We start from the raw sequence: 27,283 nt of genomic DNA on the forward strand, positions 1-27,283 counted from the left end.
TTGCCGAGGCATAAAGCAAACAGCAGATCACCCAGCAGACATGGGTGTAACATCAGAGAATAAAAAAGTCGATGATCCCATCTGGAAAAGGAGAAGACAGGCGATTTCTCCCTTGCGGCATCTGAAGGATATTGGATGAGCAGCGCTCAGATACTGTTATTTACAGTGGAGGGGACTGTCTGGATGATGGGGATTGTCTGTTTTGGGTGACATTTCAGCTGGGTCACAGAGGTGAGGTGTGTATAAACACACAGCCAGTCAGAATGTGTATTTGTTTGCCTGTGTGTGTGTGATTCCTCTGTGTGTGTGTGTGTGAGGGTCAGGGCCCTAGCAGGTGGGGAGCCCAGAGGCTCGGGGCTCATCCCACCAGTGATTGGGTTTTGGAGTGGGCCGTGCTCTTCAGTCAGTGCCAATTAGCCTACTGCCACCTTGTGACATTCAAAAGACAGCAGTGGCAATCGGACCGGTCTGTGTTCACGTGTGATATGCTTACACACACACGTAAATGGACCCACACACACACACACACACACACACACACACACACACACACACACACACACACACACACACACACACACACACACAGAGTCACACAGTCATGGCTTATAGGCAATAAAACCTCTCTTTGTGTGAAACCAGGCTAGACATTTTTTAAATCAATTATCTTAAATGTTCAAAACAATCCAATACGACCAGACCCACAATATCTAAGATATTAAATTAAATTTTGGTTATTGGACAAACAGCAGTCCCGTCATAAAAATCAAATAATGTCTGGCAAGCCCGTTTATTGGTTGTCAAGTCTGCAGTCTGCTCTGAGATTATTTTTGAGGTTCATATATATATATATGCTTTTTTTGTACATGTGTTTGTTCATATTTACTTCTCACGCTATATTTTGTTTTCCTTTGACTGTCTAACATCATCTAAAACCAACAGTGAATTGATCCTCCCTGTACCTCAGGTCTGATATATCTTGATCATCTGTGTCATATAGCTCTACTGTTGTCTTAAACCTATTAAAAACATGTCAGTGAACCACAACGATGCACTGACAGGTACTATAGATGCTCACTACAGAAACAAATGTTAAATAATAATCCTACATGCAGCTGTGTCAGGAGATTACTGAGTCTTGTCTTGTGATCTGTTTCAAAAAAGGTATACTTTCAATATGAACTGATAGCCTTGGGGACAGACAGCCAGGAAGTGCAGAGAGATGAGCTAATGCACTGTATATTTTGATCTTTTCATTGGATTTGTTGGAAATAAGAAAATATAGAATATCACCAGCCTGTATATATATAGAGTAGGGTATTCTCAGGATTGATGAAGATGGTGTTCAAACATTTAAGTAAGTTTGTTGCCTGAATCTGCTTTCTATTTCTATTTCTGAGGTTACTCCTGACAATATATCCAATGTTTTACCAGCAACAAACACAGCATTGGCGTAAATCCCAGGGATGACAAGGCAGACAGGGGGGGACACAATTGTAAATTGTTAACAGGTGACAGCATCATGATTGGGTTTGAAAGGGACATCCTCGAAAGGCTCAGTCAATCACAAGCAAGGGTGGGTCGAGGTTCACCACTTTGTTAAACACATGACTGTATAAAGGACATTACTAGACGACTAATCATTATCAGTAATCAGAGTTTGTTTGCAAATGACTGCAATCTGTATTCATTTAAGTTTTACACAGTGTCCCAACTTTTTCGGAAGCAGGGTTGTATCTGCATGGCACCAAACAAGGAGAGAAATATCTATGTTGTTATCTGACTAACAAACTGTGTAACACTCTGAAAGTGGTAAGTATAAATCACAATTTAAGTAATCTGCACTGTCCTAGATAAATTAAGCAAAGGAAGTTAGAAAAATGACACTTTCTAGGATACGCTTTTCGCCAATATAAAATCCTGTTGCATACTCCGTCTCTTTCCATTTTCTCCGTTTTACAGAATATCATTTTGTATTTCACATTTCCCATATGGATGCTACAAAAAAAGCACCCAAGCAGCCCTTCTTTTTGAGCAATTTTGACAGAGAATTTCTAAAGTAGGGCATCTCAAAACCAGACAACAATGGGAGATGTCTCTCTGCCTGCAGTCCTCTACAATGCAGAGATGAATAATGGTATTATCTCAACACGTTGAACCATACTGATTGTTCAATTTAGAGACAATCACACAGTCTGTCACTTCTCCACTGCTCGCCCCTCTGTCTAATTCTGTCCTAAACACACGCATGCATGTAGCAAAATAGGCCTTCAGCCTGACTGCACCGTGAGGATAGGACGGAGGAAAAAAACTGGGCTCTCTTTCTGTTGGAGAACTAAGCACTCAGAGACACACACACACAGAGATAGACATGCACCTGCACACACACTCACACAGACTAACACAAAGGCAGGGCTAGTATCCCCTTGAGTTTTCCCTACTGCTGCTTCTATGAAAAATTTACACAGAAGTGATCTCATCGGCTATTTTGAGCCCATCTCTGACCCAGGAATGTTTTAAAGAGCTAGTATCTTGTCTCTGCTTTTTGTGGTGTTTGTCTTCGAGTTTGACAAGAATAGTGTCGTGTGGGTGTGTGTACATGTGCATAAACCCTATGCGCGTGTTGGTCCCCGTGGCTCTCTGCTTTATGATCTCCCTGCTGTGTTCAATACAGAAAATTGTCTCTAAGTTGGACTTCTCATCTCATCTCGCAGGAACGACTGTGATGAAACTCATCTAGAATTGAAAGCAGGCGGTTTCGCTCATCTTTCTGTGCATCTCCCTGCAGCCACAGAATAGTGTACCTATTATATGAATACAAACATTCCCTCAACCGACCGCAGGATCCGCAATGTTTTGGCAAGACAGTTCGTTTATTTTCCACACAGGACACGCGCGCAAAATCATATTGTAAGTGAGTTTCGGAGACACGCAAAAAAAAAAGGAAAAAGAGAACTCCATCAGCAAACTGAGTCAATTTCAGATTTCTATGTTCAGTCTGCAAACACTCACCACAAACACTGCCATCCAATTTCAGTCAGGCTGCTCTTGAGATGAATAGTGTGGGTCTGAAGTGTTGGTGTTGGAGGCACAAGTCTGTATGCCTGTACTTAGTTTCACACTGGTTATGGGATAGTTTGCTTTATCCTTTTTTCCACAACAATGAACTGATATTACACATGAGGTAATGATAAAACAAAACACAACCAAGCTGCTGCTGCTGCTGCTGCAAAAAGAGAAGAGTATTCTCTGGTTGTCTTCAGCACATTTTTTCAGGGTAAAACGATGTTAATGTGTGGGTGGAAAAAAAATCTAGTTTTCACTCAAGACCAACTAAGAGTCAAATATTTTCATGTCATGTTTTATCCTGACACTTTAATGAAATTGATGTTCAAAGCCGGTTAATGGGGGTCAAACTGCGGTCAAAGTAAACTCAATACAGCATAGAAGAAGCATTTAAACACACATTAACTGATTTTTTGTCAGTGCAATCAGATGTAAACTGAACGCTGACATATTGCCATTTTATAAAGTTGTTATGGTGAATGTTTCAACAAACGGTCGCATATTTTTACAAGCATTCATTTCTCCTGGTATTTCTGCACACCTGATAAATGTTCGTCTAATATTCACTCCGCTTTAAGCTCTGGTTTGGTTTCACCAACTCCTGAGGGAAATATCTGGTTCCGTTTCTGTGAAATGCTCCACCTTGTTCACCAGTGATTTGCCTATATCCGTCTGCTGTTTGGTGCAGAGCAGGTTTATCAGAGGTTAAACCTCGCCTGCTGTGACTGGAAACAGGTTGATGGGGGTAGTGAGAGTGAACAAAAATGGTAAAGTTGCGAGTCATGAAAGCAAAACAATGAGCTGAAAGGTGCTAATTCCCTGTCAGTTCGTCATTACAAGACTTTCAAAGTACAAAGTCATTTGTTCCATTTGTGAAAAGTCTTCATTGTGATGTATACACAGAGTCTGGCAGTATAACAATGTTTTCACATTCATTCATTCAGTCTGATGTGAGTAATGTCCACAATGACGATTTTACTGCGAAGAAGGAGACATCTCGTGTCCAGCAGTGAAACTTGTGAAATTAAAAATATTAGCATATTCATGTATTCTGGAATTGGGTTCCGTTTTAAGGATTTTAATGTTGTAACTATACTTTTCCCATGTCAGACACACAAGAGGGATTTCTTTGTATGCCTTAATGGTGCCCTATGTAATGATTAGCAGCAATTTACATGTATTAATCACTTTTGTTGGCCACATATAAGCGGATTGTAACGCAACGTGAAAAATGAGACCTTCCCCATCTCCCTCGGTTGCCTGTACAAGCCTTTCTTCATGAAGGACTCGGGTCGGATTTTCCACGACAGTCTAAAGGACGTGACTTAATACTTGTTCTCCAGTGCGTCATCTCGGTAGTTTTACAGTGTATCATCATTTCTAACATGTTTTGTGTGTACATTTTTAATCTGCAAAGCAATTAGTACAACTGTCCGATAATTGTGATTAAAATAGTACATCATATCTGGAATGCAGTGGAGTATATTGTATAAGGTAGCATAAATAGAAATACTCAGAGTTGTACACAGTGCTCAAGTAAATGTTAATTACTTCCCCCCCAAACTCTCTGAATGTTGTTTTCAAACAGACACCGGGGAATGAGGCCGAGATTTGCCATTTGATCAAAACCTACAACCAACAGCATCGCTTCCCATTAATGTAAGACAGATAGTATCTTCAATTATGCAGATTCCCTCAGACCATCTAATTACCTGGACAGCTGCTCATATCTGTAAATTAATGTGAGATCTGCAGAAGCCGTGAACCACCACGCTTTCATTTTTGTACCAGTGGTTACAGTAACAAAAAGCTCTGCGGCTCGGTTGACACTTTAGCCTCATCTTGATAAAGGTGACAGAAATAATATTACACGGTGTGTGTGGACTGCAGATAAAAAAAATAAATAAAAAATAGGCCGAAGCATGTACACACAAACAGATGCCCAAAAACTGCGCACACACAATGAAGAAGGAAGATCAAGAAGGCTGTATATTGACACGGCAGCTGTCAAGGTCATGCGCAGAAGAATCTGAATAACTTTGATGCCATGTTTGCTCATTAATACCAGAGATGCACAGGGGTAGCAGTTATGACATGGTGTTTACTACATATTTTACTGCAGGAAAGCATCGGAGATGATAAAGTTATCATTATTTAACGATGCATCTGGAGAAACTCAGCCAAGATGTGAGATGAGGAACTCAGCTGAAGCGCCGTCAATCCGGTGTGTGAACGTTTGAACTGAGCTTCACCATCAACCTGAAATGACCTGCTCAATGAGGCATACAGCACATTTTTCAATCATGTCATGCGGGACACTGAAAAGGTAATCAAGTAAAGCATAGTCTGTGTTTAAAAGAGAGCAGTGCTGATATGATCAATCACACCGTGGTTTATTTAAGAAGTGTCAACGTGGCTGGAGGCATCTGAGCCTTAGCGTGCAATCAGTAATGAATGACCTCACTGATGATGGATGGGACGACTTTAATTGCTCCCCCAGCAGAGTGACACTAAATACATGCAAACATAAAGGCAGTCAGCATGGTTTTATATCGCAAATTAATCAACTGACTTAGAAGACAAACATTAGTCTCTAAAAATGCATTCGGAAAAGCATTTATTGCGTGCTGTGGACACAAATAATGAGGGGATTACAGCCTCCCATCACAAAAGGATTATGCGATAAAAGCATGAATTCAAAAGTGTTTTCATGGGTATTTAGAAAATGTCTGCATTATATTGCAAGTCACGGAGTGCGTATTTCCATTTTTTAACATTTAATGTGTCGGTTTAAAATTTAATCAAACAGCCCAAATATGAAAAAACATGACACAAAAGTGACAAGAAAGTTTGTGAGCCAGCATCTCACATCAGTCAATTCCTTCAGGTGTCAGGTCAGCAGAGAGTAATGTGACACTGAAAGTGTTCATTAAAATAAAAAACCAGCAACAAAGATATACAAACCCAGAATTGTGAAAGATTGATCTAACGTCTTGCATTTTTTTGTGCTGGATTATCTAGCCCAGAGGCGAGTCTGTAGAAGTTGCTTTTATGCTGTTTGGAAAACACTTTGTTCTGAAGGCTGGAAAACAAGCCGTCACATCTCCTACTATTCTGACCCCAGCAGGAATAAAAGAACAACTGGCATCAACAAAAACACAACACTTGTATTATCCTTTGCACAAAGGGAAAGGTGTTTTTCATGGTTATTTGGGCATGTCTAAACTGCGCAGTCACCAGAATAAAATGTCGGCATTGTTTGTTTCTAGAAACCCCGGATGTGTTGAATTTGTATGTTTTATGAGTATCTTGTGAACATTTCTACAATAGGTAGTATATTACATTCAGCCAGCATGTATTTGAGCTGACTTTGGTATCAGGGGGAGGAGGGGATGGCATTAGCATGACAGCTTGACGAGAAGGCTGTCCAGCGAGAGACCACGGTTTGAGTTCATGCTTCAGCTGACAAAACCAGGTATTTTAAGCCAATACATGATGTTTTCCTAACCCTAACCAGGTGGATTTTGTGCCTAAACCTAACCAGACCTTAAGCACAACATTGCCAAAACATAAAATAGTATATTGAAACATAAAGACATGTAAAGTTTACATATATCCATGGTTACGTGTTTAGAAACATATGATGCCAACATTTATTCAGGCGATTGTGTTGGTCTAAAAGGGAAGAAACATTGTATATAAAGGTATAAAGAAATTATTTATAAATGATCATTCCAATTAATCGTAAATCTTATTGCAACATCTATCACAATAATCGCAATATGATTTTCTGACCACATCCCGCAGTCGTAGTCGAAATGTTCACTACCCTCACCAGCACGCTCTGACTTTCCACCATGTTATTTTAATGTCAAACACTTTTTTCTACTTGTCTGTGATCCTTTTTGATGGAGAAGCATATCTGCAGAAGACATGCGTCTGATCTTTGAGTTCACTTCACAAAACTGAATCAGACCAGGCTGTGATCAAGCAGTCAGGGTGCCATGACAACTGTAGATTCCTCAGTGTAAAAATAACGCTGAATTAAAACTACCACATCCTCCAAAAAGCAAAAAGAAGGTCCCTCTTATGACCCCCATGATGCAACTTGGGCAGATTTACAAAACAACCACATCCACTCCTCGAGAGCCCATAAACTTCACCTAAAAGTCAGGGTTTGTTATTCAGCGCCATGCCCTACCTTCACAGTAGGCATTATCGTCTCGCAGTGGGCGGAAGCCATCCTTACAAACACAGCAGTCTCCTGCTTCCAGGTTCACGCAGTCGGAGTGCTCCATGCAGCCGTGGCCCTCTGAGCAGAAGTCATGACCTGCAGGAGGCACGGAGCGGAAAAGGTTGAGACCCAGAGGAGAAGAGAGGAGAGGAGAGATGGACACACACAGGGTCGGTGGAAAGGTTATGTCATAGCATCACAACCTTTTCTCTGAGTATTCACACTGTGGTTTCTTCCCGAGCCACTTAAGCGGAAAAATAGCACTAATTTGTTGGAATTTCCCTCTGTTACATCTGACTTTTACACTCATAAAGGAACAAACTAAAATAAATCACTGGAGATGTATTGGATCTCACTTTTTCTTTCATTTTGTTTTCATCCATTTCAACCCATTTTTGGACTGATTTGCCACTTTCAGTCTGCCATCGATTTCCGTTTTTTGCCAGCCAGAAAGAAAAAGCCTACAAAATTGGAAAATAACTTATTGAATTACTTGTTTTTTTAGCTGATACCGATAAGATCATGGATAATTTCACATTTTAGTATTTCAGAGAAGAAATTTCTAACATGTAGTTTATGCACACCTGAGGGTAAGAAACGCTCAGGTGTGGTGAGCAAAGATGGATCCATAGCTCTGATAAGATGTCTTGGGTTAAAACTCGTGGACTTTTCCCCTCCTCTCGTAAACCATTGCAGAATGTATCATTTCTTTTGTTCAGTTTTCCAAGTTTGAAAGAATAAAATAGAGAGACAGTACAGTGTTTGACACTGAATATGGCTACCAACAGCAGTTGAGCAATGGCCTCTGCTGGGGTTCACCGACACTACTTGGACAAACCGCACACATAACTACATGGTAGTAGCCATTAATGGGAATTTGTTAAGTTTGGTTGTAATTTTTCGGACGGCGGTGCATGGTTGCCTGTTGTGGCATAGTATCTTTTTATTTACCTTTATTTTATCAATAAAATATATAATAATATATATTATAGTTACGGCCATATTTTTTACAGCCATGTATGGCAGCAGCGTAGTAAAGGACGATGTTTCCTCCTTACCTCTGCACACCTTGCAGCATCTGTCACTCAAGGTGATCTGCTCCGACTCTGCACAGTTGAGTTCAGGACAAGGCTCACTGGGGACGACTCGGTGCATCGTCCTGTCCTGTGATGGACAGAGACACAATCCTCATGAGCTACTTCTTAGGTCCAATCTGCCCCCCTTCATTTGCTAAGGGCCTGGATGTAATTATGAAGGTAATTATTCATCTATTGTGTTTCCTCTCTCACTCTTCCTCCTCCCTGTGTGTTCATTACAAACCAATTACTCATTGGTCAATAGCAGTTTTTTCACAAACTACTTCTGGGAAGGAAAAAAAAAAGCTGTCTTCTTCTCTCCTCCTGTCAGTGATTTACATCATGATTCATGATGCATCTTTATTATACAAACAATGAATCAATCTTCTGGATTATCCCTGCATGTGTGTTTAGTCAGAGTGTAAAACCTGATTAGGGGTCTCCTGTTCCCAGCATGCCTTTGGCAGGTCTCTCTAATGATCTCATCCATGTCCCTCTGACTGATGCTAATTTGAAGTCATTACAATAGACACACTTGGACAAAGACAATAGACTTCCCCTATCTATTTGTAGTGCACAAATATTTTACTTGAGGAGGATCTACAGGGCATTTCTATGAGGTGTCATGACCTCTATTTGTACATAGGCTGCTCGCATTAAACTCTGCAACAAACTTTCCAAACAAGCCGTACCGTCTACTTCTTCTTGCCACCCACCGCCCAAAACTCGCAACCCCCCTTCAGCCAGCAGGCAGACAGAAGATCAGAGGCGTGACAAGCAGCTGTCAGGGGAAGCCTGCAGGAGTCTGCAGCAGTGGGCTGACTGACAGCACTCCCCGTCCCCATTTCTTTGATCTGCCTGGGACTGCCAGTCAGTTAACTGGGACTACAGATGGGCCAGGTGTGGGCAAGCAAGCCAGACAGCTGTCTGAACCTGCAGATTCTAATGGAGCTTTGCAGAATTCATGGCGGAGCTGGATGGTATGATGGAGTCGGGTGATTAAAAACTTCCAGTCACTTTTCTGAGATTGATTGGGCCTGCCTGGCATAATGTCATCAAGTGAATTACTCCCAAAAGTGGGCGACCCACCCATCTGCTGCACAAGGCAGACAAAAGCAAATACTCTGAATAATTGGGAAATTAATATGATTTGGGACCACTGTGGTATCTGATGATTGGAACTGAAGAATGGCTGTCTCATCCAGTGACTGAAAGGTGCCCTGCTCTGGTCTCCAAATGTAAACTTAATTAGAAGGATTTTGCCAATTTCTTTCGACCACAAAGAAAACGATGACGAGCTAGATCAATGAAATTCAGCTGAAGTGGAAGATCTTGCACGCTGGCTCATTCGGGCTTGATTTATCCTCTCAGGTTAGGCCAAGATAGCTGTGGAATGAGTATTTAGTGAGCTGTCATGCACCACTACATGGAAAGTAATAGGGTTGAAGTGCTTGGTTACATGAGTTATTGTGGAGCCTCTTCCTGCAGCGTATTGATAAAATCATTTTGAATAAGGATGCGTAAGTGTGTTTTTGCTCTCTCTAGTTATGTGTGTGTGTGTTGACATGACTTACCCTGCATTCAAACAGCAGGCACCTGCCAGCGGAGTCGCGCACAGCCTTCTGATCCCCCTCCACCAGCTCTCTTCCACCGAACAGGCAGATAGCTGAGGAGACACAGATGCATCATCAGCATACACACAAATAAACACACAAACACATAAACAACACATATTAGAGCTGCAACAACTAGCGGATTTATCGATTAGTCAGTTGAAAGAAAAATAATTGCCGACTTTTTGCTGGTTCCAGCTTCTTAATGTCATTCATGATAATCAATAAAGAGTCTTTGAGTTTTCGGCCTAATTGGACAAAACAAACAATTTGAAGGCTCTGAAAAAATTATGCTATGCTATGCTGGACATTCATAGACTAAAAAATCACTTGATTAATCGTTAAAATAATCAGCACTTTAATCAATAATGAAATAATTTTTAGTTGAAGCCTTAATACATATAAAAGCACATTTCTTTGTTTTGTTTTAATGAATGTAAACGCAAAACATGACAAATAAACCTCCAAAAATGTTTGCAACTATTAAAAATGCATATTGCTGTGAGTTTTATATAAGATAAGATGTCATGTGAGTTTAGTCGGTTGTCTGAAAATACTGTTCAGTTTGCTGTGATTCATGAGTTTGAATTCACAAAATTACCCAGAGTTTGAGAACACTTGGATTATAATGACAAAATAACAAAATGATTTTCTAATGACAAAAACCTCATGTTTCCAGATTCCAAAGAGAAATAATAATTGTTGTTTTTTACATGACTAACAGTCAGAAAATCAAAGCAATTAAATTAGAAAATGATCAAAAATGAAAAAGCCGGTAAATGACTTAATTATTCAAAAGTCATTTCGATGTTGCAGCGATTTGTAAAAGAGTGAATGGTGTCTCTGTCACAGCCACTCCCGCCCCCCTACCTCTTGTTTCTGTGCTATTAAACTTTGTAGAGCGGGTAGTATCACAGTGTGTAACACTTAACATCACACACGGCATATTTTATGCAAAAAAAAAAAGAAAGTCCTTTGGTTTTCTCTCTGATGTCCTCCAGCTGCTGTGTCTCAACTCTCTGTGATTTCCGGAGTTTCCTGAAAGCAACCTGTTAATGCAGAGTAGTGTAGCTGGAAGTTAGCTCTGCTAGCCTCGCCAACTCTGCTCCGAGCACAGCCGGAGAGTGTATGTGTTTACACCGCTGTCACAGCAGCTTTGGACTGCCAAAAGGAGAAGGTTCTCAGGAGCGGGACGAGCTGGCAACAAAACTGGGCCTCTAAGGACATCATGACAGAGGTGAAGAGACCGAAGAGGACGTTAATGGAGGAGGCTAAGAAGAGAAAAAGAGACTGCGACTGGGCGAGAGGCAAGAGACAAGAGTCTGGACTTGTTAACAGTACTTACTGGTGAATACTGAGTAATATTAGCTGGGTTGCATGTCTTGTGTTGTTGCATGTGCTTGATGTTTGGCTGTGTTGACAAAGTTGTTTACTTGCTAGTTTTGATCATAAGCCAAGTCAACACATTTAGACACAGGTTTTGTTGGTCGCACGTTACCCAGTCTCTGGTTCAGGTAACGTTAGCTTGGCTCCACTGTACTGAGTTGTCTGAAGTGCTTGTAAACTCTGACTGGTGCACAACATTGTTATGACGTGCCGAGTTTTGCTTGTAGTTAGCATGTAACGTAACATCACATCTGAAAAACTGTGTTAACATTTGTATTCACGACAGTTGTGTTGCACTCAGAAACGGACTCCTGCAGTCAGTCATGGACACGAACACTGACAGAACACCAGAGGTCTTATGTAACAGCCCTGATTCACATGTATGATACAATCTGTCCATGTTATTTAGTCCTCAGGTAAATTGAGTCAAGCCAAATCAGGCACATCGAACCCAATTAAGCAATGCTACCAGTGAAGTGATGAAATACTTCACATGTAGAGCGAGTAAACACTCCTCAGTATAACACTGAGGAGGACCCGTTTCATATAATTACAGGGCGAGAGGGGTGCAGAAATAAACACATGGGCAGAAAGTCTGCGTTTGATGAGCAGCTGGGGTCAGACAGATCCAGACTGATATGAGGGGGGGAAATGATTGACACCACGGGTCAGGCCCTATCACAAAGCGGTATATCATGAAAGCAAAGGACTTCTGAAACAGCCATTTGACGTTCTACTTGACAGATCATCAAAACAAAAAAGAAAAAAAAGAAACAGACTTAGAACTCCTCCCTGCAAGGCCTTGTGCTGCCAGATAAGGCTTTAATTTGGAGAGCGAATCATGTCTTTGTAGTGGGGAAACTTGCGGCTCTCTTCTCTCCAAAGCCGGAGCATGCGTAATTAGCTGTGTGTTTGTCTACCTCGTTGAGATAAGTAAGCACAGGGGTGTTGAGTTTAAGGGGATTACCTGCTACGTGTTTATATTTGTATAACACAGCAGCAGATTCGGAGTCATGCTTTAAACCCCTGTGTTTCAGCCCCGACCCGTGGGTCAGTGGAAATGATGCCGACACGAGCTGATTAGGATCCAAGGCTAATAGGTTCCCGCTGATAAAGAGTTAAATCAGCAGCAGCGTGTGGGAGTGTGTGGTGAGAAAGTTCTCAAGTCAAGTCAGCCTGCACAAGATGTGGAGTGAGATCCGCTGATAAATACTATACGTATGTGAAGTCCGCCGGGTTTTTTCTATCGTTCGCATGGTCCGTCACCCTCGAGAACATCAGTTATTAAAAACACTATCAGCTGATTGATTCCTCTGCCACATTTTGTTCCATCCTCTGACAGACCGCTGCGTCTGCTTTTTTTTAAAAGCAAATACATCACATCTCTTTAAGTTTCATTTGGGTTAATAGAGGAAGAATGCTGGGGTGAGAAAAGCTAATATCCTCTGAAATCCATTTTTATTGAGAGGGGAATTGAGAGAATATGAGATGCAGAGTGCTGCGGTGAGGCTAATAAGAGTTCATTGAGTGTTGTGGGGGGAAAAAAAAGACCCTCTATGTAGATATGTGATGAAACAGAATTATTTATCCAGCGAGAACGTATCAGTGCTCAAAAGTTAACAAACGGACATTTAAGAAGATACCATCGCCAGTGAGAGTGTGCATCATTTCAGGCACTTAACATTTCTTTCTTCTTCACTTCTACTTCACTCGCTGCCTCAACGTGCCTGCCATAAATACGGACTACTTTACATCACATGCAGCTATCCCAGATTTACTGGCTCGTGTCTGTGTGACTGGTGGCCATCTGCGTTTTGAAAGCCGGCTAGTGAATAATTGATTGGTCCATGTATATGCAAAAGGTTGGACCCATCTCAAGAGGCATGTTAGGAGGTAGCTTAGCAACACAGCAGAGCCCTGGTCAATTGTCAGGCAGCCCTTGTGGAGGCGTGATGTGCGCTCTAAATCTGGTGGTGTTGGTGGTGCTTGTTAAGCTGTTTGTGTGCGTGCGTGTTTGTGCGCAATTGTGTCCATGATTGTTTGAGTGTAGGAGGGTGAAGAGGTTAAGGGTACTCCACTCACGCTGGCACTCCTTGCAGCAAGCACCCTTTACGTAGGCAGGCGCTGTGCCCGCCGGGCACTGAGGGGGAGGGCAGGAGATGGCCTCACATTGCACCGTGCCATTCTGGTGAAGAGACAGAGAAAACACAACACATTGTTTAAAGAGTGGCTACTACAAGCCAGCCGATACGGGCCTGATGGTGATACACATCACATCGATGGAAAGAAAAAGTCTTTTGATACCTCTGCAGGTATTCTCCTTTTCACGGTCAAATAAACACATACTTTTGATAAAGATCCCTTAAAGGAACAGTTCACCCAAAAATGAAAATTCAATCATCATCTATTCGTCCCCATGCGGATAGAAAGTTTTGTGGTCCATAAAACATTTCTGGAGTGTCTTTTCAAATCATCTCGGGGCTCCATGAGACTGGGATTACACTTGAAAGAGCTGCATGCAGCCATTTAATGTTTTGTTCTGTTGTTTTTACATTTTAAAACACGTCCGTAGCTGCAGTTGTTTATGAAAATGCTGCAATGCTTTTTTTTTTTGTGGACTACAAACTTCACTCCATCACAAACACTCCATCTGCATGGGGGTGAGTAGATAATGGCTGAATTTTCATTTTTGGGTGCTTATCATTAACATTTGGTATTATAGGATTGTGACATTGAAATGTGCTGACTGAGACCTTTTACACTAAAAATAAACATGTCTGTGTACTCTAGTGATATGCAATGTAAAGGAGATACTGTATAGATCTCTGTTTTTATTGTTTTTTTAGGTAGTAAGCTTCTTTTTATCACTCCTCTCAAATAAAACTAAATGTCAAATATCAAAAAATGAAACAAACTTTATCTACTGAGCAAGATGGCTAGATGTGGTTGACAGCTAGTGAGTTGAGTTTGTTAAGGCCAGTCAGATTCCAGTTTCTTAAGGACAATAATCATGCCTTTCCTATTGCACACACTTCAAATCAACAAGACCGCTCTCATTGCCCAGTGCAACCGAAACGTGGAAGGACAACGTCTTTTTGAAATCAGTGGGGAAATTGAAATTGGTGGCATAACGTATTGTCCAATCATCTCACTAACTAGAAAATAATACACACTATTAATAAGCAGTATTTAGGTGGTTATTAAGGGAAAACTCTTAATTTCTTCATGGCCTAGTATTGTAGAATACACCCATGCAGAACAAGGCATCAATACATGCTTCATGATGACTCGCTTGCTAAAAGGCAACTATTTAATGGTTAAAATGTGTACCTTAACATGAAATGCTACCGATTTCTTTTATCTAACATTTAAATTTCTCCATTATAGACACTGGTACGACAATGCCCACGCACATGTTGTTCCCATACCTATCATCCATTCTCTTGCATTTTCTAAATATGCTTGAAGGAAGGATTGTGAAAAAAAAATACAGAAATTAAAAACAACAACCCCCCATTGTGAACCGACTCATAACCTACAGTAGATCTCCACAGCAACCTGTAAATCTAATATATTTAAATGCTATCTCCTCCTCTCCAGCTTTTCTCTGCTCCTGTAATTAACATTGCTTCCACGGATGAAAGCTCTGTGACAGCAACATCTATGAACCTGATCCACATAATTGATAACATCTTAATGCATGACCTTTGCATTTCAAAGGTCACAGCTAATTGCCACACATAAGGTAAGGAACATATTCCATCTAATTCCTTAATTGCAGCCCGGGAATGGCAACACACCGTTCCCAGCGATTGAAGCAATTTCATTGGATGAGTGGGCAGAACAAATCCCTGATGATAATTATCATCTGTCAAGAGCAATTAGGTGCGGTGCACTGAGAGATATGTGATTTCCTTTTCTCTTTTTTTTTTTTTGCATGTTGGGTAGTGGTGCGCGAAGGCATCTTATTGGCCGGTTGGAGGGGTTCAGTAGCAGAGAATGAGTTTCCTGTTCCAAAGCTGAGAAGACTGGCAGGGGATGAAATCTGTTTGCTGATGTGGTACAAGCCCCAGATCTCCAATCACTTCTAATTCTCTTTTTGGCAATTATTCACACTTTATGCAGCGCAAAGTAGACCCTTGAGAGAATTGAGCATTACTAAGCACCGTTGTTGATGTGTCTAATCCGGAGTACTGTGGAGGTTTTCAATACAGTATCTTTTCTCGAGTAACTGGGGCAACCCTCCTTTATATGAGAAATAATGAGAATACAAGCTGTCGACAAAGGGGCCCCTGCACCTCCACACACACACCCCCACCTTCACACACTTGATGAACAGAGGAGCAAAACAAAAGCCAAGATCCTACAATGGTTGCAATGTTAATGTAGACCCTCACATACGCACAGTAACACACAAAACACCACACAGTGTTACAGGCGCGATGAAAAATGCATGTTCTCCCCCTTTTTCTCTTACACTAACAGACACGCACGCACCTAGACATCCAGCACACACACATACACACTCAAATCTACCAACGCATTCACACACACAGACAAACACATATATCTGTTTATTTCATGACACACTCACATGCCTGTGAGCGAATGTGTAGGCATGAGACGATCACACAATGACAAATCACAGAGAATGCAACAAGCAAATAATTTCAGATTCAGACACACACACATGCGCACACACACACACACACACACACACACACACACACACACACACTTAATTAAAATTGAATGCCCTCCCTTGCTCTTTATTACTCGGACATACACACCCGTGTACCCACTGAATACACACACAACGACACACATAGACACACACACACGGTCGAGTGTGTGAAACCCCACCGAGCATGTGCAGTTCCTGCAGCCATCTGTCCAGCCCTCGTCCTCCCTGTAGACGACCCCCTTGACGCTGCAGGTTCTCTCACAATAGCAGCCATCCAGCCCATTCATCTTCTCCTCCGCCCTGGACAGCTGCTCACGCCATCCCCCCCGAAAAACAAAAGGCAAGAAGGAGAGAAGATGAGATTCAGCTTCGTCTTGCGTCCATATTCTCATGTATAAGGCAGAGCTTCAACAGCAAACCAGCAGCATCACAAAAGTAAGTCATTAGACACAATTAACCCCGTTTACACACAGAGAACAGAAAAAGGCCTCAACAATAGCCAACGTCTAATGTTGATATGTCACTGATTGCCTGTTGCAATGAATGGAAACCGCATGAACATTTGCAGTTTTAAAAGTCGATTTGAAACGGTGATTACAGCTCTTTTTAAGATAATGTCCAATGCTCTTTGGACTAAATGTCAAATTAAGAAACATCGCATCACATTACTTCACCTTGCTGGATGTTTTAGCGAGGATGTCCTGCAGCTCCATGATTTTCTGCACAAGTCCATGGAAGTCATTGCAAGTCGGGCATGCTGAGATACAAGAAAGGAGACGTCACAGTATCCTATTATTTAGTACATGTAATACAATTACCGGGAAATATGAGAATTTATGATAATAGCAAATTAACACAGTTGTCGTTAAATTGTGCACATAATTCTTTCATGGAACTGAGATACAAAAAAAATCAATATGATTTAAAACTCAATAATGCATAAATTGGTTTATACATTCACTATCAAAAACATATGATTCAACCATCTTTTGCCTCTCTAACTTAATCTACAGGACATCAATCACAACTTCTCTTTTCACTCTTTTATTATTGGAAAAAAAATATGGAGAGGTGTACTCTCTCCATTTCTTCTTTTTTTATTTAAACTGCAGTACACAATGTTCTATAGGAACCTTTGGATGCGTGGTGACATAAAATCAGTGGGAAGAATATAAATCATGAGACGTTTCTGTGTCGTTGGCAGGAGAAGCAGTTTGTCTGCAATAACCTGCACAACTGGAGAGTTAGCGTGAGCTGCAACAGCCACCATGATGAAACGGGCAAAGAAAGAATAGAAACATAGCAGCATAACATCCAAGGAAAAAGGTTAGAACTGCACTAGTTGGTTCTTTCTACTAATTTTAGTGCTGAAACATAACAGTGTCAGAAATAATCTCCTTTTATTTTATCAAAGCTGCTGTAAGCTTCAGTCGTTTTAGCAAACTTCCTGTCCATTTTGCAGTTAGCAAACCCCCTCTCCGCTCTACGTCACCACTCTTGCACGACTCCTTTCTATTTTTGGAGAGTTTTTTTCTTCGCTTTGGTGCGTTTGGAAGTATAACCTTCACCAGGAGCGCTATTGGTAGCTTTCCTTGTTCCATCATCCCAGTAAACAGGAGGATTCTGCTCTCTGCTCGCAAACAGGACCGCCTCTTTACAGAGTTCTCTGTCCTGACTGGATAAAGTGGGCAGGGATGTCAAAAAATCTGTTGATGATAGTTATTTTAAGAAAATAATAAATAAATTCTCATTAAAATAATATGAGGACAGTAATGCTTTCAGCAGCTTCAACCAAACTTTTATTTCCTATTGAAGAATTGTTTTTCAATTGCTAAGCTGTTTTTCTCAAGTGAGTCTTTTGAAGAATTTAAATAAAAAATAATACGAATAAAAGAAAAAAAATCAAGGCAGTCGAGTGCCGAGCAAAATAAAGCACCAGAGGTAAATTAAATAAAACACTGCTTCTTTAATGTATTAAGGACGAGACTTCACTCACTCCTGTTCAGATCTGGACACTGTGAGATGTAACCCTGTGGCATCACCAGGATCTCCACGTCCTGCATCACTCCCTGCACACACAAGACACACAACAAACATTTCAGTCAAGGAGATTAACACCTTACAGATAGGGAGGAGATGTAGCATGTTAATGTGTCGTAAGGGGATAAGGACCCAGAGGTGGAGGGCGGCGGTGTCTAAGTGTGCTTACGGTACATTTTTCCACATGAGACAACATGGAGCCCAAGTGCACGCAGGCCATGCAAACACAAAACCAACAGCCCTGTTTATGAGAGCTTTGTTAACTGCTGCGATCATAAAACTGAACACAGAGAAACGGCAGTAAACCCGAGAGCGAGCGCAAAATGTATTTTTCAATCTGTGTGGCGAGAGACAAAGAAGTTAGTTGTGAGATAACACATCTCCAAGGTTTTCGCTCGGATGAATCATCTCATAACCGCACACCAACAGGAAGTGTAGTGAACCAATGATGTGGGAGGTTTAGTAGGTAGATGGAGTTTTTATTTTTTTCTCCAATCTCCTCTGATAAACATAAACAGGAGATACAGATTCAATTTGACATCATAAGACCCAATTGATAGCTTCTTTCATGTTGTGTCCGAACACCCAAACACACACACACACACACGTATACACATACTCACAAACGGATACCCTGTCGCCATGGTAACCTGGCCCATTTCATTCCTTGAGTGCATGTGTTTCCCTTACAGAAGTGGAGGGGGGTTCAACTTAGGAGAAATTGTTTTTCAAATTGTCTTGCCACTTCAATTTACCGGCCATAAATTTAAAATCCTGCGGAAATGATTTGATGATTTTTCACGGCGACGTGCTGAAATGGGAGCAGATTGGAGTCGTGTCTATCAAACTTGTACCGAAACCATAAAACTATACATTCATCTGCAGCCATCGTACACATTTTCCATCATGCATTTGCAGTTCGAGTCTGCCGCCATCCCGAGCGTCAGTATTTAACGAGTTGGGAATGAGACTCAAAAATCAACTTTCTGACAAACTGGACCTTTAACACAGGAATATAGGGTTAGAAATTGAAAAAATATATGTTCAATTTCAACGTGTCTTTAAGCAGAGCCTGTGCAGTAATGCAGCACTATCAAAACAACCAGTCGCAGTGTCCAAACCGACACTGTTCACTGCAGTATTCGTGAAGGAACACGTCACCCGTCGCCACATCTGTACCGGAAATGGGACTTTGTGAGAAACAACAACCCGCACAGTGAAGTTTCAATCAGTAATGTAGATTTTCTACAAAATGCAAATAGTCATGAGAAGATATATCCTGCCAGACTAAAAACAAATTACTTCCAAATAAAATCTAATTTGCACACGTCAGCAGTTGCTGTTTCTTGTTGCATTTAGGATTGCCTGGATTAAAAGTAAATTGTTTCCAGGCTTTCAAGTTAGGATGCAGAGCAATTTGCTACATCGGCATACAAATCGACTTCAAATGACACACAACTGATGAAATTCCCAAAACCGTGTCACTTGATAAGTAGGATGAAATAGGTTTAACTATCCTACGATGCGTGTGGACTGTAAAGACAAACTGTGCCAAGTCGTGAAGCACAGATGCACGTACGCACATTCTGATTCGAGTCTTTACTATGATTGTTAAGGATGTGAATTTTCTCGTCTTCGGTTGACAGACACCCACGTCCACACATCGACTGTTTGTGTGTGTGAGAATGTACTAATGAAAGCAGTGTATTTTAAAAAGGAGACGAGCTTTCCTAGCAACTAATCAAGGCTTCACAGTGGCGAGGAGAGATGCGGCTACGTGACAAGATTAGTGCGTGACCTCCGAGGCTTCTTTCATCTCCCAATTAACACGGAGGAAATCAAACAGCCTGGACACAATGTGTAAAGCATTAACGCACACACACAGGTACACACATACACCATCAAACACAGAGCCAGTCACCAGCAGACTGATTAAAATGGTTATAGTTGCTGGTAAGCTGACATTTTGCCCCATCTTGTCTCCCCAGGTGGGATATTTTGGAGCGCAGTCCAGTCTGGGAATATATGTCTCCCTGTCTTACAAACAAGACTATAGACTAAGCTTAATGAGCATAGTCCAGAGGCTATTTAATGATTTCTCCAAAATCAGCGTTGTGGGGGTTGCTGAGATAATTGCACTGGGCTTAGCTGCAGAGAAAGAGAAAGGGAACAACAATGACACAAAAAAAAAAGTCAATTCCTCGGGCAGGCACAGCAACCCTCAAATTAAAATGGTAAGCCTTGAGAAATGCACGCAATTAAATCCAACAGCTATAATAAATAAAACCAAACAAAGAGGGAGAAGATACAGTATAAACCAAGACTGAGACTGGGACGAAAAGCTGGTGCAACAGTTGACACGCCTTACCTGCTTTTGCCATTCTGAATCATTTATCGCGCAGCAAGATAGGCATCAGCGAGAGGGAAGTTTGTGCTAACAGTGCTTACCTTGAAGAAGCCATGAGCAGCGTTTCTCTGTCCGAGCCAGAACGAAGCATCCTCAGGTATGTCCATGTACGGGGCCTCCACCACCCGCTCATAGATCCTGTAAAACAAATTCAGCACTGGTTATACTGGTAACAGATTGGTGAAGTTTTCACCAATTTAGAAAAAACACCTCCCCCTGCACTGAAGGTCTTGCCCTGTTAAATCCTTCTGTTACCTCTTACCCTGAGGTGGGTATAGATAGCCACATGCTTTCTACGATGCACATGGTGTCGCCTTCTGCTTCTTTGATTGTGCCAAGACGGATCTACGCACGCAAACAGTAACACTCCTCTCATACGGAAGATGCGACTCAAGGTGCCTTCAATCTGCACTGGATCCGTTCATATAGAACAGCTGACTGAGCTTAAGAAACGTCCATCTTTGGTGTAGTTTTATATGCCTTTGGTTGGAGTGTGGGACTTTTACATGTCAATGATCGCCTGTTACATTAATGCCCTTGCCAAACGAGTTCACACAGTGCTGATTGAGCGAATCACAGCCGGATAAATCTCTTTGTATTTTGCATGATCCTGGACTAGGTAAGTCTAGCATCTGGAGCAACATTCCAGCACTGGCGCGCCAGTAGTGATGCGTTTTATGTCAACCATAAAAGCAACTGTAGCAACAGAGTGGGCTACCAGCAACAAGGAGTGTGGCAGAGGCATGTGCTATACGTATGAACGTAGACAGTGTTTTTTCTAATTACTCTCTTTGCCAGAAGGGGGAGACAAAAGTTCTGCACTGCTAAACCTTTAGAATTTAACCTGAATAATTACCAAACACTTTTCCGTGTTATCTTTGTGGTTGAGTCCAATATATATGTCTCTGTGTCTTTCATTACGTGGAAATCTTTAACTGATGTTTTAAAATAGAAAATGTGCATTCTTGACCAAATAATTTCACATTCGTTGTGAATACTGTATGAATGAGCCTAAAACACTTTGAGCAACTGCATGAATCTAACTTCGAAGGACTGTTTTGTTCCATAATTATGAGAGGAGTGTCGCATTAAAGTTCCTATTTACTCTACCACTTCACTGAATTTTTGACCAGGGACACTTAAAATAATATATAATGTAATATAATAATAAAATGAAAACACTTAATAAGATCGGTATCGTATGGGATTATATCTACATATCTGCATTTTCAGTTTAAAAAATTTGAGAAGCTGGATAACCTCACTTCGCCCAAGCATCTTACCTGTTGCAGTCGACATGTAGAATGACATGAGAGGCACTGACGGCCACAGAGACCTTGTGCCACTGGTCATCAGCCAGGCTGTAAGGGAACACCTCCGTGTGGGCCTGTTGGCCTTTGGTACGATAGTGAAGTCTCACCTCGCTGCGCTGGCCGCTGCTCTCCAGCTCCAGGTACCTGCAAAAAAAAAAAAAAGTCCAAGCAAACTGCTTCCAGTAACAGCCACACATGTTTCCCTGTGCATTTGCATTCCCTGCACTATACAGTATGCCTTGTTGCATTTAAGTCTCATTAGTGGAACCGCATCCTTATTTCTGTCCGCACGTAAACCTATTGCATGCCAGTGTCAAAACTCGGGGCTCCTCTCTCAGCACAGCGCCGAGAGATAAACACGCCACTCATTTCCAAGCAGTGCACTCACATCTCCCCAGATTTGCAACACCATTTAGAATTTAATCACATCACTAGTCAAACATAATGGTACTGTATAGCTGTTAAGTGCAACATCAGCAACACACAACAATAGCTGACTTGTAGAGGTTCAACGCTTTACATTGGCGTATTAGTATTCCCGCAGAATCCTCTTCTCCACACCACTGAGATTCACCCAGCATAGTGACACTAATGGAAAGGGCTGCCGATACACTCTCGTCACCCCTGCCTTTAAAGACAGACTTATTTAAACTAGACTCATTTGCTGGAAACATTATCCAAAGAAAAAAATAGACACTCGTGCAAGTGTGGCAATGGCATTGATTTATCTGCAAACCAGATCTAATAGATTTACTCTCCCCCAGCCATGCATGTACATTCATCCCAGCTCCATAAATGCACTTGCTAACACTTCTGACACTGAATTAGTCTTTGCCACGTCTCCAGATGAAACCATGCAGTGCTGCTTTGTTGCATATGAATGGCTGGGAAAGCTAATCAGCAGCGGGGAAAGTCATTAACATCCCCGTGAGCTCTCTTCTCAGGACTGACTTTAATGTACAAACTGTTCAATCAATGCATTATGTGGATTCAGATTGCTGTTCTGATCATCCAACGGCTCAGCTACCACAAACTAATGGAAAACATTAGCATGCTAACTGCAGAAAGGGTCTCATCAGTTTTCAATCCACGATTACAGACTCAATGTTTGGATCGTTGATGGACTGTGAATAATACATCGCTGTACTTGGCGCTTTGCTTTGTTTACTAGGCTGGTATGTAAAACATCTAAATACTTATCAAATACAAATATTCAGGTTTCAATCAACACATTACAGACTACTAGATTTAGAAAACAACTTTAATTATGGTTTATCAGTGGGGCTGTACTGTACTCCATGTGACATCCTGGGCTCTTGTTCTGTAATACGCTGTTAAAATATGCATCTCAAATGAATTTCACATTGTATATGTTTAAAAAAAATGTGTTTTATCATGTACTTTGTGTACAACAATGATCTGTGTAACAGAACATATGTAAACATAACATACTGTCAAATGTGAAGTGATCATACCTGTGCTCAGAATGATGAATGGACAGGATGACCCCAGAGTTGAGGTGATCTTGTTTGAGGGTCACCAGCACAGTAAACTCATTCTTGCCTCTCAGCTTCTGGACCATTTGCTCTGAGACCTCGACAGGAGCCATCACTTCCCTGGAGGACCCTAGAACGAAGACAGAAATATCAGATAATATTCAAATGGAAAAATGGTAACTGGCTGCATTTATATGGCGCTTTTATCCCAAGCGCTTTACAATTTGTCTCTCACACACACACAGTCGCACACAGACGGCAGCGAGCTGTGATGCAAGGTGCTGCTCTGATGGTCGGGAGCAGTCTGTGGTTCAGTGTCACGCCAAAGGACACTTTGAGATGTGGACAGGAGCATCCAACCCTGTGATTAGCAGACAACCTGCATTACATCTTAATTGTCACAGACTTATAAAAGCCAGTTGCTCATGGAGATTCTCCAACATCGGTCAAAAGATTAACCTTGTGAAAATAAAAAAAACTAGATCTATCAATGTGTCTTCAATATGTATGTTTTATTAATCTCACACGGACTTTTGCTGAATATACCGAGGGCAGGCCGACGCAAATGAAAAGCCAAAGTTGCATCTGTGAATTGTCAGGGGATTACTGATGTATATGAATATGCAACACTTAAACACATTACACGCATTAAAGTGGATTAAAAGTATGTAATTACCTCCGCCAAAGAGGTTATGTTTTCATCCATGTACGTTGGTTTTTTTGTTGGTTGGTTGGTTTGTCAGCAGGATTACACTACTGAACAGATTCCCACGAAACTTGAATGGAGGATGGGTCTCCACCCAGAATAGATCCCATTAACTTCCAGATAAAAGGACACATCCAGGATTTCTTCCTATTTTTTTTTTTTTTTTAACATTGCAAGATTGGATGTTTTTTGACATTTTTGTTAATTCCCGAACACAAAAATAAAAAAAAGTAAAATAAAAGTAATGCACTTCAAATCGGTTATTCTGTCTCCCCTAAGAAATCACACATCTAGTTATCTAATTCATACACATTGAATCAGGATGATAGAAAACCTTTTTGTTAAACACAACCTTTTACATTGAAGTTATGTAAAGGAATCAGATCAAAAATATACTTAAAGTCACTGTTTTCTGATTTTTGGAATGAAAAGTAGTTCACACTGTTGTGATTACTGTCAGGAGTTTAGAGCTATTTTACATGTATTTTAATAAGAAAATAACACCAAAAACAGCTTAAATGAAAACTATAACTAACTGATGTTAAAATCTACTGTAGTGTATGAAATATATAAATGTGTGCATCGACATTTTAGAGATACAAAATATTAAACAGGAAAATTTGCTGTACAGAACTGGAGAACATTCCGTTGGGATTTCACAGGCCAGATGCTGTAAATATTTGATGCATTCACATAAACACTTGACGAATTTGAATTCATAAATGAAAAATCAACAACAAAACCCAAAAAAGGACGTGTTTACAGCTCTGGCGAACGTTTGATGTCTCAAAAATGTGCTTCCCACTTCATTTAAACTTTAAGAAGAAGCAAGTCGAACATGTTGTCCACTTCACTCAATTTTGAAGGCTGCTTGACCATTTTGATCTCAAACCTGTTTTGATAAATGTAGATGTAACCACAAGACTTCTTAAAAAAAAAATTATGTGGCTGTTTTCCAATTGAAGGCATCAGGAAATAGCTGGCCACTTTGAAGCTTAAGTGGTTTCAAGATTAAGTCGGGCCATTCACCTCAAATAAAACTAAACGTCACCCACTTACTAAAAGAACTTAACGCTACCAAATACTGTACCGAACTGTTAGCTTGTGTCAGTTATCAAAATGGAACCAAAGGATGAAACCTTATCTCCTTGGCTTGGTGTGGTGCTAGAAATATGAAGCCAAGGATTTGGGGAGGAGAAGTGAAAGGCTAATGGTCGTGGCTCGGATGGGAGGGCATTTTCTATGTAGTTAGCTCGTGAGCTCGCCTGTTCTCACCAAGTGTGCCCCCTCCCTCCTCTCCAACTCTACACAGACGTCTATGCTACTTTAATGGAAGCATCAATAAATGATGACGTTTCTCAGAAGCAATCACATCAAAGAGTTCACTTCCAGCTATGGGATGCATGCAAGATGCCCTGGCACACTTAAGCGCTCCAGGAAGCTAGCGAGGCGGCTTTTCCTCAGTGTATTAACATTACTTCCAGCTGGTGGGAGTAGCCAATTAACACAATGCAATGTGAAACAGCAAGCAATGCCATGATGGAGACTGGCATGCACAGTGTTGCCATTGGTTAGAATACATTCAGAGCGTTTTGAGATGAGCATTGTTTTCATCTTTCCCTTCTACTTGCTTGCCGCGCTAGCCGTATTAGCAGTATGTAGCCCGACGTGGGCTTTTAAGCCCGCCGGAGACATATTTTGAGTCATATCTGTCTAAACAAATATTCTCACTGGATCCGTTGCTCACCATAGCAGAACATTGTCATGCATTTTTCATTGGCAGTGCTGTATCATTCCTGTGTCATTGGCTGAGGTGGCACAGATGGTCCAATGACTGCGACAGGAGTTCTGCCTAGCAATAATCTGCTGCCATCAACAGATTTCACTTAATAACCAAATCCAAATGACCACTGTTGACAATAATCTCAGAAATTATTTTTGTTTTGATCCACATTACTGAATTGTAATTAAAGCTACAGTCTTTTATCCGAGTCACTTTGAATTTGCTCTTATGAAATGTTCCACGCGGTGAGTCATTTTCCACTTATGAGGCAAAGATGAGCTCAAGCCAACAGGATTTAGGTCTATGACAGTATGCGCCGGTCAGTCTATTGCCATGCCATGTGTTGAACAGAGAGCGCGCTGACATCTCAATCATGAGCAAAATGAGCACAGTGGGAGCAGGTGTCAGGGCGGGGTCCATACTGTGAGAAGGCTGATGAGGCAGGGGGGGATGGTGAGGACCAATGAGCCTCCACCACTGGGCTGCACCACAGCTCGGCAGCCATGGGTCTTTGATCTATGTGTGGATGACTCTCATCACCAGTCTTTATACTTTGAGGGGAATGGGGCTGCTTCAAATGGGACTTTGGGGGATTGGAGGGTGGAGGCATCATTTAAATGGAGTGATGAGATTGGTCTGTGTAGCGCTGCCTGTATGAAAAGCGCAATGATCGCAACACTCTCGACAGGCACTCAAACGAAGATTAAGACCGCTATAGGGGTATCGTCTCCGCGTTCCAAAAAAACATACATGAAAGTGCAGTGGGTGAGCTCGTGCTATGATGATAGGGCCAGTATTCCCTTCTGCCAAATCAATGTGGCCCTGCTGAGGGGGCCTTTGGTCGATTATCTACTGGCAGGCGCCTGGATGGGGCGGCCACCTGCTCCTAACGACCACTCTGATGTGAGATACTGACACAAAATAGCTTGAAAATGATGATCTAGCGCATTAAAATTCCAATCAGCACATTTTTCAGCACAATAACACGCCTCTTGTCATCTATCCTGGCTGTTTACAGGATATGAGAGCCAGCTGATTGCGAGAAAACTGTGTTTTTGAGACATACAGAGTTTTATCAGCTGACGAGAGATCTCCAAAAGCCTCTGGCTCAATAGCATCCCTAGGAAGCGCAGCTTTGGGCTACAACCTAATCTTATCTCCTGGGTACATTGTGCTTTAATGGTTACACTCAGGCCCCCGATTTCCATCCCTCAGCTTCACTTCTAATCTTAAAATGTCTAATGTGGTCTTATTTTGTCTGACCCCTTGTACCCACACAGCTGTAATCCCCGCACACTCCCAGCACTGCATTCGCATGGAGGTACATTGGCAGCACTGCACAAATCGCTTGCTCACACATTTAGCATTTAGAACAGGTGCCCTGCAGCATAGCTTGAGAGTCCAGATACACCCAGCTTTGCCACAATCCTTTTCTCACACTGTTTTCATTTCTACCTGTATCTAGAATAGACGTTTTTG

At 41.5% G+C, this 27,283-nt stretch overlaps 1 protein-coding gene across 1 annotated transcript in view; it reads right to left on the reverse strand.

Moving 5' to 3' along the window:
* nell2a (neural EGFL like 2a) overlaps positions 1–27,283 on the reverse strand; it is an 85,077-nt gene that overhangs the window by 50,523 nt on the left and 7,271 nt on the right. The window contains exons 3-12 of the mRNA XM_084364915.1: positions 23,295–23,445; positions 21,790–21,963; positions 20,548–20,644; positions 18,056–18,128; positions 16,734–16,816; positions 16,239–16,367; positions 13,458–13,560; positions 9,951–10,042; positions 8,359–8,464; positions 7,268–7,396 (exon numbers count right to left, since the gene is read on the reverse strand). Coding sequence (XP_084221041.1) covers positions 7,268–7,396; positions 8,359–8,464; positions 9,951–10,042; positions 13,458–13,560; positions 16,239–16,367; positions 16,734–16,816; positions 18,056–18,128; positions 20,548–20,644; positions 21,790–21,963; positions 23,295–23,445 — 1,137 coding nt within the window. The remainder of the gene's footprint in view (positions 1–7,267; positions 7,397–8,358; positions 8,465–9,950; positions 10,043–13,457; positions 13,561–16,238; positions 16,368–16,733; positions 16,817–18,055; positions 18,129–20,547; positions 20,645–21,789; positions 21,964–23,294; positions 23,446–27,283) is intronic.

Source organism: Pagrus pagrus (assembly GCF_965226575.1).
Source record: "Pagrus pagrus genome assembly, chromosome: 10".
NCBI classification, from domain to species: domain Eukaryota; kingdom Metazoa; phylum Chordata; class Actinopteri; order Spariformes; family Sparidae; genus Pagrus; species Pagrus pagrus.